Raw genomic sequence first — 19357 nt, forward strand, 5'->3', positions numbered from 1 at the left:
CGGTATATTTAACCGTAGGCATGGGGTACTTTTTATCACTGTTTGCACCAAACACATAAGGTGGGTTTGCTGCCAAAAAGTCCTTTTTTTTTTGTTGTTTCATCTGACTATATAATCTGGGCCATTTTGAAGTTCCAGTAATGTCTGACAACTGAATATGCTGGAGTTTATTTTTGGAGGAGCGAGGATCTTTTTTCTTGAAACCCTCCACAGCCATTGTGTAGGGGTTATTTTATATATTTTTTTAGGCTTTCTGACCACCTCGACTCAAGTAATCTCTGCAATTCTCCATCTGTGATCCTTGTAGAGTCTTTGGCCTCTCAAACTCTCTTCCTCACCGTGCATTAAGACAATAATAGACACACGTCCTCTTCCTGGCAGATTCGCAATGTCTTTAGTTGATTGGAACTTTTTAATTATTGCCCTGACGGTCAAAATGGGGATTTTCAATTCTTTATCTATTTTCTTACAGCCACTTTCTATTTTGTGATGCTCAACAATCTTTTGATGCACATTCAAACTATATTCTTTGGTTTTATTCATTGTGATGGATGATTAAGGTATTTGGCCTTTGTGTTTCCTCATATTTAAACTCCTGTGAAACAAGAAGTCATAGCTAGACAATTTCATGTTCCTAGTCACCCTGGTGAGCTAAGAAAAAGGTAAATATTAATGGGAATATACTTCAGAGATATTTTACTCGTTTTTTCTGACTGATTGAAACACTGTTTAAACTAGTCATTTCTTCTTGATTTTTTTTTACTTTGTCATTTAGGGTCATGAATGTGCATGCAAAGTCTTGACACATAGATGTGTTTTGGAAAGGATATATACATTTTGGTTACATGGAGCCAAAAAAACGTTTAATGTAACTCGTCAAACACTAAAATATGAAATACATGAGAACGTATGAAATTTAAGACTCCGAATTTACTTGAAATTGTGACTTGTCTTCTGAATCATCCTTACAAAATTTGCTGTTTCTTTATCTATTTGAGTTTCACAGGGGAAAAAAGAAAAAAGAGGGAAAGGATACTTTTGGTGTGAGAAACCCATTTTACCCTCACAAGGGTTTGAGAATCAGACATAAAAAGGCAGAGGCAAATTACACCAAATACAAGATAGAAATAGTTAGAAATTATAAAGTTTCCACATTTTATATTTTTGTCTCGGACAAGCTGCAATCAAGGTTTTTTGTTAAGATATGAATATGAGTAGGGGTGGATATGTATGCATAGATTGTATATGTACATATGGGAATGTTATTGTTTTATATTTTTTATGTAGATTATGTTGTGTTGGTGTCCTTGTGTGTGGTATAAAGTGAAGCCAATGACAAATTTCCAAAATTGGACAAAGAAACTAACTAAACTACAACTAAACATTTAATAGTGTAAATTTTTGGCAAATTGCATGGAAACTAATTGTCAATTTAACTGCAACACAAAGGGAGTACCCATATTTTTAAAACAACCCCCATTTTTTTGGGTAAGCTATTCTTTTATTGACATCTTTTCCTCACTTTTTATCTCTCTATCACAGCAAGCTCTATTTACAGTGGTGTCGGCTGGTCAGCACAGAGAGGCAGTATGTCGCTGTTCTTAAAGGTGTGGAGGAAAACTACTTGCCCCTTCTACAGTCTTCAGATGTCCCATCTACACTGAGAGGAAAGACAGAGTCACTCTTCAGTAACTGGAAGAGCCTCTCTGCCTTCCATTCGCAGTTACTCCTCCCAGCCATGGAGGGCGCTCTCTCCCAGACACTACAGCAGACCGATTGTTTTAGTAAATACGTGAGTAACATCTTATATTAGTGTGTACAGCGGTTGTATCCAAAATCGCACACTTTCCTACTATATAGAAGGGGAAAAACAAAATGTGACAAGAGTAGTATGAACTAATTCAAATTACCCGGATGACTTACTACTTGCAGCAGGATTCTGAATCATGCATACGATAGACACTTTACTATCCCATGAGGCCATGGGAGAGGATTTGTAATTGACAGAAAAGCGACGCAACTGATGCTGGTAGGTAACATGATAGTGACAACAGGGTGAATATAGTATGTCCGGATTACATACTACATCATACTACACGCATTCATACTGTATAGAACGTTTTTTCCCAAATCAGTTAAGCGCAAACCCCACCCACAGCTGATTCTAAAGATTTCATTGGTCAAGGTTAATCAGTGCAAACTGTGTACTAAATACTAAACCACTATCCCTAGCCTACACCCTCACCTTAATCTTAGTATAGCATTGGTAGCACATCCTGATGCATAGCATTAAATTTTTTACGACTTGCATAATTTGGCAAAACAATCAAGTAATACAAAGACGACATGGAACAATGAACTAGGATGAGGAATGAGGAAACTAAGATCTTAAAGGTCCACTGAAGTGCCTTGGAACATGCAGCTTTTTATGATGCATTGACGTAATTTGAAGTTGACGTAAAATGAAGCTAAGGCAGGACATATTGAATGGCTCTTCCCCCTTTTCAAATAGTCAATAGCGTTTAGTTTACCTCACAGACTCCAAGTCGTACTCAGAGCCGATCAGCCCTGTACTCACACTATGCAAGTTGCGTAGGGCCCTGCAAATTACTCAAGGCCCCGCCTACCACTCGTGTCAAACCGCGTCAATCAAAGTTTACTGTATCGATTAGAAAATTAAGCGGAATTATATCCTTCTGGTCACGAAAACAGAGAAAAAAAACACCATAAGAGTGAATTGCGGGAACAGCAATCAGGTAGACTTGTATTCTCTCCTCTTCAAGTTTGATGTCAGCAAAGAACAGTAAAGTTAAGTTGATGTGTATCTATCTCTAGTCTGTCTGTCTGTCTTGCTTACCCAGCTGGCACCGGTATATTTTGTTCTTTCTGTGTCTTAAAACACCGCCCACTTCCAGGGCTTTGAGGGCTGTGTTCTGTGACTTTGTGCCTGACAAAAAAAGTGAGAGTGAAATACAATTATTTATTATGTGTGATAAACAACAAAGGGCAATGTTTGTTTATAAACTGCAGCTTGGAAAAGATTACCGCGTTATCATGCGTTCATATGCGCGTGCACGAAATGAAACGCACACTTTCCAGCAAAACATCTGTGGGGACCAGTACAATACGGGCGTGATGGCACTCCTCATTATAGGCACACATACTTTTAAAACAAGAGAATGATTATCTAGTCTCCAAGTCAGTTTAGTTACAACTCTGCAATAAAGCAAGATGGGAAGCAATGTATTGACATTGACTTTTGATTTATAGCCTATATTGCATTTAAAATGTTGATTGGCTGGACATAGCCTACTGGTCAATATGGATGCATATCTCTCAGTAAATAATAACCATCAAGTATTACTTTTATCATTTAAAACACTGTGGCATGCTATGACAAGCCATTTTAGCTTTTATTCATCCACAGGATGCATTTTTGATATCAATAATTAGATTTGTACTTATTAAAATGTGAATTCTTGAAATTAAGAATGTACTTTTTCTAGTAACAATGTCTATTTCTGATATCAGGAATTACATTTTCATTAGTACTAGTTAAAGGAGTGGGAGCACTGGGGTGTCAGGTGTGACTGTGTGGCAATAGCAAATGGTTTACATGGCTCATGGGTCAGATAGGAGGGCCCCTTAACAGAATTTAGCTTAGGGCCCCAGGGAGGTCAGGATCGGCTCTGGTCGTACTTGACAGCACCATGGAAGCAAATCTGAGCACTGATGATTAGTTGGATTCAATAGTAGAGGTGTTAATAAATTCTAGCCATTTCATTCTTGACCAACGTACAGTTTAAAAATGGAATAAAACTTGAGAGCGTTTTTAGCAACCGGACACAAATCTCCAACCCATATTGCTCCGTGACGTGCCAGCGGTCGCTTTGGTCAGGTGGTATTTATAGCATAGGGGGCGGGACGCATTATATTCTAGAGATCATGGACAGAAGATGTGATGAGAAGCTGAAATCCGGAGTGATGTCATAAAAATCCATGATCCATTTTAGCAGAAGTGACAGCCTGTATGTTTTGAATGCTTATATATCCTAAATGGGAATTTTGTCATTGTTTTGGAACACACCAGCTTATTCATAAAAACTAAAAGCTAAAAAAACTTACATTTTGATTTCAGAGGCCTTTAAATACACAAGGAGTGTTAATGAACTGAACAGAAACAGGTGCACAATTAATTCGGAACTATGGAAGGGAACACAGGCAGCCAAACAGGAAAAACCAAAACACCATGACAATAAAACAGAACTAAACCGGACATTACAAAAGGCAATGGGGTCCAAAGTTTTAAGTAAAAAACAACAACATAAAGGTAGTGTGAAAATAATACAATTAACAGTGGTTTAATCCAAGTGTTCTGAGGCAAGATGATCACTTTATCACAATATTTATTTCCTTCACACTTCACGTCTCATTTTTCATCTCATGCTCTTCTCTGAAACTTTTGTTTTATTAGTAACTAAATGCACTGTCTTTAGTTAACCTTATAAGTCAAATTTGTTGTTGTAAATAATGCCACAACTGAGGAACAGTCGTTATTTCTGCAATAATTGATATAATTTGCACATAAATGAATGCTAATGATGAATGATTATTATGAAATACTGGATTTTCATATTTTAATATTATAACGGCTATATTAAGAAGGCTAAGAATAAAAATACAAATATATACATAAAAAGCATTTAAAAGGTAACAAAAATAAATGAAGGAATGGGAAGTTCTTTGAAAAACTAAATAGCATAGGGGGAAAAGCAAGTTTTAATGTGGTCTTCATATAACAAGAAGTTCCATTTTAAAAAAAAGAAAAGAAAAAGAAAAACAGCCCCATGGCAATAGAAGTTGAAGAAACACCCCAATACAAGGTTAACTGTCATCTGAGATAGTCACAAGAATGTTATGAATAATGAAATGTTGGTATGTATTCATATGAATACTTAGACTCTCATGCTGGACACTCTCTCTGCTCCACAGAAGGATCAGTTCTTTCTATATTCCCACTACATCCGTATGAGACCTGAGCCGGATGCTCTGCTCATCAGTCAGGCTGCTGACTTCTTCAGGGTGAGATACCAATAACGATATGACATACTTTAATTGACTAATATGCCAAGACATGCAGCAGAGGTTTAGCTATGTCCAAATGGCACGTTCAACCAATAGAATATAAAATAGGGAGTTTGTTCTACAATACCTGCTTTTCCCACATATCTAATAGTTTTTCCTACAAAAATATGATATTTGTGCCTCTAGTGCTTTAAAAAAGTAATGGGATGCCAGTTTATGTCCTTGTGAAACAGATGTACACTTTATCATACGTACTTATCTCTTTATCAAAAAGAGTACTTATGGGAAAACTATACAGGTGCTGGTCATATAATTAGAATTTCATCAAAAAGTTGATTTATTTCAGTAATTCCATTCAAAAAGTGAAATTTGGATATTATATTCATTCATTACACACATACTGATTCATTTCAAATGTTTATTTCATTTAATTTGTGATGATTAAAACTGACAACTAATGAAAATCCCAAATTCAATATCGCCGAAAATTAGAATATTACTTAAGACCAATATAAAAAAAGGATTTTTAGAAATGTTGGCCAACTGAAAAGTATGAACACGAAAGTATGAGCATGTACAGCACTCAATACTTAGTTGGGGCTCCTTTTGCCTGAATTACTGCTGTAATGCGGTGTGGCATGGAGTCGGTCAGTCTGTGGCACTGCTCAGGTGTTATGAGAGCCAGATTGCTCTGATAGTGGCCTTCAGCTCTTCTGCATTGTTTGGTCTGGTGTATAGCATCTTCCTCTTCACAATACCCCATAGATTTTCTATAGGGTTAATAGGGCCCTATGAAATCCGTTTTATTTGTTCTCAAATTCCGTTTTTTTTTTTTTTTTTTTTTTTATTCCATTTTTTGGGATTTATTTTTTAGCCCTTTCGGATTTTTCGGATTTGCTTGTTTTATTTTCACTTCTAAGCAGTGTTGACCGTTAAATTCAGTTACACAAACTCACAATTCAGCTTTTTTATTTAAACTCTTAATATATTCAGCAAAGTACATTCAAAATTCTCCAAAATTAAGCCAAACCATCAACAAATCTCTGGCCAAAAATAACAGTAACATGAAGGTAACAGTTACAAGGTAGGACTGATGAATATTAAATCAAAGATTAAATGCAGACATGCTGCAGGGAGACAGAAACATTGAAACAACGATATGTGCCTGACAGAAAGCCAACACAATGACATTAAAACCACTTTTCCTAAAGTAAAAAATTCTTTATAACTACTTGCATACATCATTTATTCTTTCAAGCAGACATATTAACAAACATATTAAAGCTATTAACAAACAGTGAATGCTTTTCTCTTTTTCTTTCGTTGCTTGACACGGACCGCATTAGGTTTATTACCCACTGTCACTTTAAGACGTTGGATCATGTCCAATGACATGCGGATCCACTGATGCACATCCGATACACTCACAACTGTTTAAGACATAGCCAACATAGTTTACGTGAATACTCTCCAAAACGGACATTTAGACATAATGTTGTGTCTTTTTGTCTATTTAGACACGAAAGAGAGCTCAATTCAGTACTCGCGCGCTGTATGGCTGCACGCTTCGGGTCGGGTGTGTGCGCACAGAAAACCGTACCGAATAGAGCTCTTTTTTGCATCATCACTCTTATTCAGATCGCCTGCTCTACTCATTCTCCCAGACGTTTACATTTTTTTAATGTTTTATGAGACCGCTGGTTAGATCAGCACGTTACAGTATACAAATGGACGCATCTACCACAAACGCAGCCCACGTTAGCTTATCAGAAGCCACTCGCTTCTACATTTTTTACCTACGCGTGAACGTGAGGTCGTATGTTTACTAGGCAACATTTTTAACAATATCATCTGGCTACGGTTTAGGTAGAGACCTTTCTACGTTTGTTGTTTTAAACTGAAAAATGAGAAGGAAGTAAAAAAAAAAATGTTTATTTAATATGTCAACAAAATATATGAAAATTCCGCATGTATAATAGAATTCCGTTTTCACGTGTAAATTCCGTGATTCCGTCCGCGTTTTCCGCATCACGGAAATCATAGGGCCCTAGATTAAGGTCAGGCGAGTTTGCTGGCCAATTAAGAACAGGGATACCATGGTCCTTACACCAGGTACTGGTAGCTTTGGCACTGTGTGTAGGTCCCAAGTCCTGTTGGAAAATGAAATCTGCATCTCCATAAAGTTGGTCAGCAGTAGGAAGCATGAAGTGCTCTAAAACTTCCTGGTAGAAGGCTGCGTTGACCTTGGACCTCAGAAAACACAGTGGACCAACACCAGCAGATGACATGTCACCCCAAACCATCACTGACTGTGGAAACTTTACACTGGACTTCAAGCAACGTGGATTCTGTGCCTCTCCTCTTTTCCTCCAGACTCTGGGACCTTGATTTCCAAAGGAAATGCAAAATTTACTTTCATCAGAGAACATAAATTTGGACCACTCAGCCGCAGTCCAGTCCTTTTTGTCTTTAGCCCAGGCGAGATGCTTCTGACACTGTGTCTTGTTCAAGAGTGGCTTGACAGCTGAAACCCATGTCTTGCATACGTCTGTGCGTGGTGGTTCTTGAAGCACTGACTCCAGCTGCAGTCCACTCTTTGTTGATCTCCCCCACATTTTTGAATGGGTTTTGTTTCACAATCCTCTCCAGGGTGCGGTTATCCCTATTGCTTGTACACTTTTTTTCTACCATATCTTTTCCTTCCCTTCGCCTTTCTATTTATGTGCTTGGACACAGAGCTCTGTGAACAGCCAGCCTCTTTAGCCTCTTTTTTGTGTCTTGCTCTCCTTGTGTAAGATGTCAATGGTCATCTTTTGGACAGCTGTCAAGTCAGCAGTCTTCCCCATGATTGTGTAGCTTACAGAACTAGACTGAGACCATTTAAAGGCGTTTGCAGGTGTTTTGAGTTAATTAGCCGATTAGAGTGTGGCACCAGGTGTCTTCAATATTGAACCGTTTCATAATATTCAAATTTTCTGAGATACTGATTTTGGGGTTTTCATTAGTTGTCAGTTATAATCATCAAAATTAAAAGGAATCAACACTTGAAATATATCAGTCTGTGTGTAATGAATGAATATAATATCCAAATTTCACTTTTTGAATGGAATTACTGAAATAAATCAACTTTTTGATGATATTCTAATTATATGACCAGCACCTGTACTTTAAAAGAATACTTGTGTGAACTGAATGTAATGTTTTCAGGCACTTAAATGCATGTTAATTGCAATTAAATGAAAACTTTTTATAGTTCAAATTTATATTAAATGCAGTTGATTTAAGTTGAGTTGATGAACTTTAGAGGCCCTTTTGACCCACTTAAGTAGGACTTAAGCACATCTTTGAATGTAATTTCATAATTACTTCTATTACCTTTTGAAATATTGTTAAAGCATACTGCTTAATGCACTGGATGACTAGTCGAACATCATAAGTCTGACCTATCCATAATTGGCTCAACATACTGTAGAATAGTTCATGTTGCACTACTGTCTTTGCCCACAGGGTGGCAAAAGTGTTTTTGATGTCAGTGCATTGTTAAATTAATCAAATCTCTCTCTCTCTCTCTCTCTCTCTCTCTCTCTCTCTCTCTCTCTCTCTCTCTCTCTCTCTCTCTCTCCAGTCAAAGCTGTCTTCCTCTCTTGTTCCTGCTCCTCCATTTCCTCAGTGTATCTCCACTCCCATTCAGAGACTGGAGCAGTACTGCCAGACACTAGAGGAACTAGGCGGTCTTAATCCCACTTCAGACTCCGCCCTCTCCATCCTAAAACACGCCCAGCGGCATGGAGCAGATCTGCGAGCCAGTGATCTCATCACGGGGTGTCTAGTAAGAGAATAACACATTCATTCATGTCTGAGTCTACAGTAAGTCTTTGTGAAGTCACAGTGCATTTCCACTTAAGTGCTGCCTCCTGGTGGTCAAAAGAGAGCAGCTTGATGCAGTTTAAAGCACAACAGCTCACAACAACAACATAATATTTTAACTTATACATGCTAACATAATACTAACATTTTAAAGTTCCCCTATTATGCTATTTTAGAGGTTCCAAATTTTGTTTTGGAGGTTTCCTACAACAGGTTTACATGCATAAAAGATCAAGAAACACTTTAATTTTCTCACTTTCATTTTTCAATGATTCTCAAATCAGTCTCAAACCCTTTCCGAGAGCCTACTCTGCTCTGATTGGCCAGATGGCCCAGTCTGTTACGATTGGTTTACCAAGTCCTCAGCGATTGTACACACTGTAAAGACAGTAACGATGAGGTCGATTTTCCTCCATTATGAGAAGTTTCAACTGTAATTCCTCACCATCAGCATTAACGTATGTCCATCAACAGACTGATGTGTATATTTCTAATTTACTGCGGTGCACATGCTGGAACTTTATTAACTAATAATAACGGTATATACGTTAGCCGAACACTAAATATATCAATAATTATTCATACTTACAGGTTGTGATTCTGAGGAGCAAGCTGTTCCACATATACTGGGTGCTGACCCATCTTTCAAGAGAAAGCATTTTGTGAATCCCTTGTTGAAATTACGTGTTTGAGGGCGGGTCCAGTTGTTAGCGGTCGGACAATGTACAACATAGGCGGGCATTATGCAAATTTTTTGTATAGTGATGTAGAACCGTAGCGCAGTGGGACTCGACAGACAACTTGTTTAGGTGGTTCAGAGTTGATTAATTCTTTTGGGAGACAATAAATTGATTTATCGTGCACTTTCGACTTTACAACTTTTGCCGCTTTTCCACTGCATGGTACGGTTATGTATGGCTCGCTTAAATAGTACCACCTCTGTTGAGATTCCAAGCATGCCGTACCGATACTTACATGTGACGTGTAAACACTGCAGATCACTGATTGGTCAGAGAGAATCGTCACTACCAGCGTCATTGTATTTGCAGCACGAGACACCAAACCCGCTAGATTAAATAGACAGCAACAGCCACCGCAATATAATTTGTTCACAATTTTTTTTAATTACTTGCTTGAAGAAAAAAAAAAAAATTCAACGACTGATTCATGGTCAGTAGACGAGGTGCAGACGTTCCTGTCGTTGGTAGCCGCGGCGCGGATCCAGCGAGAGCATGGGGCGACCAGGAATGAAAAAAGTTTCAGCATCTGTAACAATCAGTCTATAATCCCACACACTTTGAAGTGATACTAAACTGCAGTGGAAAAGCGAAGCGAGCCGTGCCGTACCGAGCCGTGCCATGCAGTGGAAAAGCGGCAATAGTTAATGTTTACATTCACAAACAGCTATATTACACACTGCAATAAAGGTAATATTCGAAAAACCATAATAGGTGCACTTTAACATCAGAACTGGAGGTCTGAAATTATGAAATTAAGCTAATTACTTTTACAGTATCTTCATCACTTTTACAATCACCACAGCAATGTTGATTTGGACCTCACTGACTTTTATTGTATGGACAAAATCAATTACAGTGGCTCAGTGGTTCATATAGGTTGTCTACAAACCGAAAGGTTGGTGGTTCAATCCGCGGTTCCACCTGACCAAGTGTCGAGGTGTCCATGAGCAAGACACCTAACCGCAACTGCTCCCGACGAGCTGGATGGCGCCTTGCATGGCTGACACCGCCGTCGGTGAATGAGTGAGTGAATGGGTGAATGTGAGGCAAATATGTAAAGCGCTTTGGTGGCATTGGGTCTGTGAAAGCGCTATATAAATGCAGTCCATTTACCATTTTTATATATATATATATATATATATATATATATAAGCTTCAAGATATTAATAAAAACTATAATAACACTGTTCCATGTAGCTCAAATTTCTGCCAACAACACCAAGATAACAGATTTTTGATTTCCAACACATATTCTGTTAAGGATTTACACCTTGAAAGCACTGAAAATGGCTTTGGATAAAAGCATCTGCCAAATGCACAAATAGCAGTGTGATGAATAACATCTGCTTTAATAATGTGCAACACGTACATATCTGTTAAAATCTCAAAAATGTGGTTCATGACCCTTTTCATGAACTCTGTCCCCCCCATTGACAGAAATTACCGTCATTTATGAGACTATGCTCCCCCTCCAATGACAGAAATTTCTGGCTTTCCATGCTTTCATTGTTAGTAAGGGGCGCTGTTTAGGGTGACCACCTGGCTCTTGCTCTGTTGGAGGTCAGCGGACTTGATTTTGCGGGACACGAGGGAGAGAACTTAGCCAACTATTATTATACTAGGTGAATAAATATTGATTTTATATTAGATGTCTTTTTGCAGTGATGTTAACATGCTTTAAATTGCTAATAGGCTTTATAAAAATTTTAATGACGGCGCTGTGAACGTCACTAATAATATAAAACTCATTTTAACAGCACGGGTCTATTCAATCTAAATAATTAAGTGAAAATAATAATCCAATCGCTAAAAAGCACATTTCCAAATAAGCACATAAATTCCATTAGGAAGACTAGAAGGATTAAATGCGTTCTTACCGGATTCAGTGCATCTTGAATTTATATTTTTTGTCTGATCTGGCAGCTTCGAGTAGGGCCTTCTCATTCATTATGTGTCTGTAGAACTGGCAGGTGTAGCTGTAGTTCACTTTCATCAGGAGTTTCACCAGTGTTTGTTTTCCCGCTCTGGCTAGAACCAATATTAATGGTTGCGCTGCGCATGTTCAGTGTTTTCTTATTAACATTTTTTATTGTAGAATTGTAATTTAAAGTACGATGAAATAAAAATGATGTAGACAAAATTAAAATGTGGGACACTGCCTATGACTTGCGGGACAAAGCTTCAAATTTCGATGGTCACCCTAGCGCTATTAGGTATCTTCTGATAGAGTACAGAACCTCCTGATCAAAATTCATGTGACTGAAGACTGAAGCAATGGCTGCTGAAAATTCACCTTTGCGTCACAGGAATAAATTACATTTTAAAATATAAACCAGTTAATTTAAATTGTAATAATATTTCACAGTATTACTCCTTTTACTGTATTTTTTAATCAATGCAGCCTTGGTGAGATTAAGAGACTACTTTCAAAAAAATTAAAAAACCTTAATGTTCCCAAACTTTTGGTGTATATATATATTCAATATTGATCCATCCTCCATAGCATTCATATCATCACACAACAACGAGAAGATGATGCTCTGCTGTGCTTATAAATCATACTAAGTGATTTTTTTTTTAAATGTAAAAATTAAGTAAGTTTTCTGTGATGTTTATGGTTATGGGATAGAATATACAGTTTGTACAGTATAAAATTCATTACATCTATGGAATGTCCCCATAAACCATGAAAACCCAACGTGTGTGTTTCAGATACCCGTGGCAGAGCGTGGAGAGCTGGTGCGTCAGGGTGAGCTGTGTGTGTGCAGTGGAGGCAGACGGAAAAAGACAGGAATCAGAAATGTCTTCCTCTATCAGAACTACGTAATCTTCACCAAACACAAAACAACCAACCTGGGATGCAGTGTGTACAGTTTCAAACACAGCATTAAGGTACACACACACAGGCTGGGGGGTGGGGCATTACTATATTTCTTAACCCACTTTGTAAAATGCAATTATTTAATAATGTACTTTTAATGTAAAACTTTTAATTTTACATTATAAATCATGTTTTTATAATATTTTATTTTGCTTTAAAGTACACTTAATCGAATGTGTTGACTAACATACTACTGCATGTAAAGTATTGATTATATTTTTAACTCCAGTGTGTTCTTTAATATTACATTTAAAATTATATTCTAAATATACTAAATTGCAACAACTAATTACTAATATGTTAGAATACTTGACATTCAAGTTTCAATACATTAAAATACATTTTAGTTCAACATAAATGCTTGTCAGTGCATTCAGCGGTATACAAACCAATTTTATAATTATGAAATTACACAGAAAGATGTACTTAAGTCCTACTTAAGTGGGTCAAAAGGCAATCTAGAGTTCAGCTAATTGCATTTAACATGCAATTAAGTATCTGAAAACATTACATAAAGGGTTAGTTCACCCAAAAATGAAAATTAGCCCATGATTTACTCAGCGTGAAGCCATCCTTGGTGTATATGACATTCTTCTTTCAGACGAATACAATCAGAGTTATATTAAAACATGTCCTGGCTCTTCCAAGCTTTACAATGGGAGTGAATGGCTGGAGAAGATTTGAAGCCCAAAAAAGTGCATCCATCTATGATAAAAATAACCCACACGGCTCCGGTGGGTTAATAAAGGCCTTCTTAAGCGAATCCATGGGTTTTTGTAAGATAAATACCCATATTTATAACTTCTGCCAGACGACCGTACGCACACTACGCAAGTCGACTTGCGCCAAAAGAGTAACCCGTGGCACATACATGACGTAGGATGTAGGAGCATCGTAAGCTTAGAACGAAAGAAAGAAACAATCTCACAGTTTAAACAAATAGGGCTGTGCTCCAACAAAATGAAGCTCCTCTTCTAAATCCTCCGACATTTCTCTTCCAAATGGCTGATTCACAACCGGTGTTTTGTTTTGCTGTTTCCTCTGAGCTTCCGCGTTCGTCATTACGCTTTGCGTCGTGTCAGGGGTTAGTCTTCCACCGTAAATCGATGCGTACAGTCGTCTGTCGGAAGCTAGTGATTATAGTTTATAAAGTTTTAATTATGTGTATTTTCTTTACACAAACGTGTGTTTTCCTTTCTGAAGGCCTTTATTAACCCCCTGGAGCCAAAAGGATCACTTTTATAATGGATGGATGAACTTTTTGGTATTCAAATCAGCCATTTATTATAAAGCTTGGAGGAGACAGGACCTTTTTTTATATAACTCCTAGTGATGGGTTGGTCATGAACGATTCGTTAATTTTGAACAAATCTTTAATATGACTCGGGACTACCGAGTTGTCTCAGAGAGTGATTCGTTCATATTGTGTTGACCACGCTTGCGCAACATCTAATGGATTCGGTACTGGAAACAGAAATGATTAGTTCTTCTTTTGAGTCTTTGGGTTCGGGTGCGAGTCTTTCGTTCTTCATGTCTGTTCCATAGAGGCTATACTGTTAGTACCGAAAAGAGAAATAATTAATTTATCTCTCGAGTCTTGGGGTTCGGGTCCGAGTCTTTCCTTCTTCCCGTCAGTCCCATAGGCTATGCTGTCAGTACCGGAAAGAGAATGAATGTTCACCTCTTGAGTCTTCGGGTCTGATTCTTCTGAGTCTTTCGTTCTTTTGTCACGTGATGAACGAATAACTCGAAACCGAAGACTCAAAAGATGAACTAATTAATTCTGTATCCGGTACCGACTGCATAGTTCAGCCTATATGGGGCTGTCACATGATGAACGAATGACTCGAACCAAAGTCGATAGACTCGAAACATGAACTAATCAATTCTGTATCCGATACTACAGACTGCTTAGCTCCGTTTATGAGGATGTCACAGAATGAACGAATGGAGGTGAGGTAAACTAACAGACTGCATAGCCTGAAGACGAAGATACATTAATTAATCGTTTTTGTTTCTCATAATTTGGCCTATACCTTGCATTGCAATTTTTTTCTTATTCTAAATGTGATCAACATTTGATGTGTTAGGGGCATTTGGCTAACATGTAACATTTTAAATACATTCTGCTGAAATGAATGAAATGACTCGAAAAAAAGATGCGTTCATTTTGATGAACACGATTCAAAGATACGAGTCACTAAAATGATCCGAACTTCCCACTAATAATAACTCAGATTGTATTCGTCTGAAAGAAGAATGTCATATACAACTAGGATGGCTTCACGGTGAGTAAATCATGGGCTAATTTTCATTTTTGGGTGAACTATTCCTTTAAGTATATTCTTTTAAAGTATATTGCTTCTGTAATAAGTGGCATCTTTTTTAGTGTGTACAAATACAATCCAAATATAATCCTAATGTTGGTAGTCTGATCATTAAAACTCACTTCGCATATACTTCTTATACTTATACTTATTTTAATGACCTGATATTTATTCAGGACATTGCACATATACACACATTTGATCTTAGATCGTCACACTAACTGTGTTTCCTCAGACAGGTGAGATGGGCCTCACTCAGAGCGTCGGGGAAGACGGACTGAGGTTTGAGGTGTGGGTGAGACAGGTGTCTCGCACCAGGGACTGTCTCACTCTCCAGGCTGCCAGCGTGCAGGAAAGGGGAACCTGGACCCACGATATCGCACAGCTGCTCTGGACTCATGCCATCCATAACACAGGTCAGGAACTAACCTTTGACCTCTCACCTTTACATCACCAGTCTCCTCTCTTCTCTGATGTCGGTTATGTATTACTCTGTTCATGTTTCTGTTGATCATTTTCTTTTTATGCTGTATTGAATAAAATTACTATATTTATAGTTGACATTTCGCAACATTCTCCTTGTGAAAAAGAGTACACTTTAGCATACATTTAAAAAGATTACTTATTACAGAAATAATAGCCTATACTTTAAAGAATAAAGTGTAAACTGAATGTAATGTTTTGAGACATGCAATTAAACTAAATGTTTTATATATAGTTATATAGTTTACATTTATATTTAATACAATTAGCTGAACTTTAGAGTGTTGTTTGACCCTTAAGTACATCTTTATATTTCATTTCATAATTAAATATGGTTAAATACTGTTGAATGTACTGACAAGCACTTATGATCAACTAAAATATACTTTAATGTCATTTGTATTGAAACTTGTATGGCAAATATTTTAATATTTAATCTTGTATCTTAATCATGCATTTGTAATGATGAACTTGTAATTTTGTACATTTAAAATATAAACTTTAAATGTAATATTGAATAACACAGTACAGTTAAAATTAGTGGTTGACCGATATTGTTTTATTTGATAGCCTATGCCGATATCTTAGAGAGCAGGGTGGCTGATGGCCAATATAAAGCCGATATTTTTATATATATATAAAATACTGCCAGCAGCCATATCACCCTGTAACCCAAGAATGGTTGCCCACTGAAGCTAAGCAGGGCTGAGCCTGGTCAGTACCTGGATGGGAGACCTCCTGAGAAAACCAGGTTAGTGCTAGAAGAGGTGTTAGTGAGGCCAGCAGGGAGCGCTCATCCTGTGGTCTGTCCGGATCCTAACGCCCCCGTATAGTGACGGGGACACTATACTGTTAAAGAGCACCGTCCTTCGGATGAGACGTTAAACAGAGATCCTGACTCTCTGTGGTTATTAGAAATTCCAGGATGACCTTCAAATTTGCCTCATGGCCAAATTTGCCTCATGGCCTCTGTCCATCTTGGCCCCCTAATCATCCCTATATATGCTGATTGGCTTCATCACTGTCTCCTCTCCACCAATAAGCTGGTGTGTGGTGGGCCTTCTGGCGCAGTATGGCTGCCGTCGCATCATCCAGGTGGATGCTGCACATTGGTGGTGGTTGAGGAGATTCCCCCTTCCATGTAAAGTGCTTTTAGTACCTAGAAAAGTGCTTTATAAATGTAACAAATTATTGTGTATATATATATATATATATATATATATGTTACAGGGCACTCAGTAATCTGGTAATTTCAAAATTAATCAATCAACGCTAATTTGACATACAGGACACAGTGAAAACAATATGAATATTACACAGTGGGCAACTGGATAAAGCACAGCATATTGCATAAAATGAAGGATTTAAAGTGTTTCGATCAGGTCTCCTGTGAAGCTGATCTTCTGTCTACATTCACTCACTTTGCACGGACCGGCCGTCACTTGCAGTAACACGTTTATGCAGGCTACAAATGCACACTTCACAAGATATCACAGCTGGATTCGATTAAATCTGCAAGGTTTGTGAAATGAAATGTTTATTAGATATTCAGAGTTCCCTTTCAAGGGAACTTCGAGCTGCGTCAAAGGCTGCGGGAACGCCCCTGCGTTGTGCGTCATGAAGCACGTATGGAATCAGCCCAATGGAGAGATGAAACGTCATAGGCGGGTGACGTCATCGACCAGGAAACTATAAAGCACCCCAAAAACACAAGCGCATTAGCTTCTGTGCTTTCAGTCGCGCTACATGTGAATCTGTCCCTGTGTGATATTGTCTGTCTTACATACCCTGCACCACACAAACAATTTATCCCTATATATATATATATATTGAGAGATTATGGCGGACGAACAGCAGTTTAGAAAGTGTGTTCCTCCCTGCTCGCGTTATTTAACGAGCGGGGATACACATGATCTTTGTGTTGTTTGTTTGGGAGTTCAGCATGCCCAGTTTGCTCTCGAGGGAGCAGACTGTGAGCATTGCGAGCGTTTGCCGTTAAGGACGCTCCGCTTCCGCCGATCGCTCTTTGAGGAGAGGGATCGCTTATCGTGGGGATCGCAGATGGATCTCACAGCGGGGTTTGAGACGGGCTCTGCCTTATCTCTCCCTTCACCTGTGAGATCCAGTGCCTCAGTCCCGGGTTCGGAAGCACGCGCTGCGGTTTCTTCCGCTCGGGCTGAGGCACCAATGCTGCAGCTATCCAGTTCTGAGGAACTTGATGTTGTTAGTGTTGAGGGAGATGTGGAGGATTCGCCACCCCACACTCCTGAGAGTGATGAGCTTATGGAGGTGTTAACAAGAGCTGTTGAAAAACTTAATATTGAATGGCCAGTGACTAGACAGGAGTCTGTTTCTAAATCAAAGTTGGATGAGAGATTTTTGCCGTCACGTGTGCAGCCTCCACGCCGGTGCCTGCCGTTTTTCCATGATCTCCACACCGAGGTGTCGAAATCATGGAGAAAACCGGTGTCATATAGAGTGTTTAGTCCCCAGACTTCAACATACGCTAATATTATGGGAGCCAAGGCTCATGGTTATGGTGCTTTGCCTCGTGTGGAAGAGACGCTTGCGAGCCATCTCTCCCCCGAAGCAGCATCATCTTTTAAGGCACCGGCATTACCCACCAAGCCTTTAAGAAACACTTCGGCTTTGGTGGGTAAAGCATATTCGGCAGCAGGTCAGGCTGCGTCATGTCTGCATACTATGTCAATCTTGCAGGCATACCAGGCTGATCTGCTAAGGGACATGAGTGAGAGTGAGGAGGTCAGTACTGACGTAGTTCGCGAACTGCGTCAGGCTGCTGATTTATCCCTGCGTGCCACCAGAGAATCGGCCAAATTAATGGGTCGTTCTATGGCAGCTCTGGTGGCCGCAGAAAGACATTTGTGGTTAAATCAGACTAATATTAAAGAGAGAGAAAAAGCTTTTCTTTTAGATGCTCCTCTTTCTCCCATGGGGTTGTTTGGTGATGCTGTGAATTCAGTTATCGATAAATTCCAAGAAGAAAAGAAACAAACTGCAGCTTTTAAAAAGTTTCTTCCCCTTAAAGTTCATGTCCCTGGGGCTGCTGGGCGGGAGCAGCCCCGGCCGTCTTCGAGCTCATCACATAGAGCGCAGCAGAGGCAGAGTGTCACGTCTCGTGCTCCCCCTGCTGGACAGTGGGCTCAGCCGCGACACTCTCAGCCGAAGCCTTCTCCCAGTAGAACTGATCTGAGGACAGTTATATTGGCTAAGAAGGCTTCGGCTAAGAAGAAGTCCTGACGCCAAGCCGTTCAGGATGCTGAGGGTGGTCCCCACCGAGGCGGAAAGGTGTTCACCTCTTTTTACGGTGCCCATTCCTCCTCGGTGCCCTCAGGGGCTCGTTCTGCCAACCCCGCCTTTATGCCGGGGCACAGACGATCCCAGCGAGCGCTTTCCCGAGGGACGCTCGCTCCCTCTGAGGAGGGTCTCAGAGCGGTCAGACCAGTTGTTCCCTGCCGGTGCGCCGTTACAGGGCGCTGCGTCTGCTGCTCAAGTTACACCAGAGGCCAGTCTCGAGAGGCTGGTACCCTTAGTAGAATTTCTGGCAGAGTGGAAAAGCCTTCCAAAAATATCTCATTGGGTCCTGCAGACAGTAGAAAAGAAAAAAATATGCTATCCAGTTCAGGTGTCGTCCACCAAAATTCAGAGGGGTTCTGCACACAGTGGTGGGCCCCGAGCAGGCTCTGGTATTGGAACAAGAGGTGAAAACGCTCCTTCAAAAAGAGGCTATAGAACGGGTTCCTCCTCCCAGTTTGGAGTCAGGTTATTACAGCCGATATTTCATCGTTCCAAAGAAGGATGGGGGGTTGAGTCCAATTTTAGACCTGCGCATATTGAATCGCTCGGTAGGGAAGCTAAAATTCAAGATGCTCACTATCAAGCAGATCGTGTCTCAAATCAGGTCCGAGGACTGGTTTGTCACGATAGATCTGAAGGACGCATACTTCCATGTG

The 19357-nt window shown here is 39.3% G+C and overlaps 1 protein-coding gene across 1 annotated transcript in view; it reads left to right on the plus strand.

Moving 5' to 3' along the window:
• Positions 1-19357, plus strand: part of arhgef40 (Rho guanine nucleotide exchange factor (GEF) 40) — a 97272-nt gene that overhangs the window by 53471 nt on the left and 24444 nt on the right. The window contains exons 19-23 of the mRNA XM_077202061.1: positions 1543-1792; positions 4993-5082; positions 8711-8914; positions 12405-12584; positions 15136-15316. Coding sequence (XP_077058176.1) covers positions 1543-1792; positions 4993-5082; positions 8711-8914; positions 12405-12584; positions 15136-15316 — 905 coding nt within the window. The remainder of the gene's footprint in view (positions 1-1542; positions 1793-4992; positions 5083-8710; positions 8915-12404; positions 12585-15135; positions 15317-19357) is intronic.

This window comes from Siphateles boraxobius, unplaced genomic scaffold, assembly GCF_051911475.1.
Source record: "Siphateles boraxobius isolate OS27281-9 unplaced genomic scaffold, OSU_SipBor_1 48, whole genome shotgun sequence".
Lineage (NCBI taxonomy): Eukaryota > Metazoa > Chordata > Actinopteri > Cypriniformes > Leuciscidae > Siphateles > Siphateles boraxobius.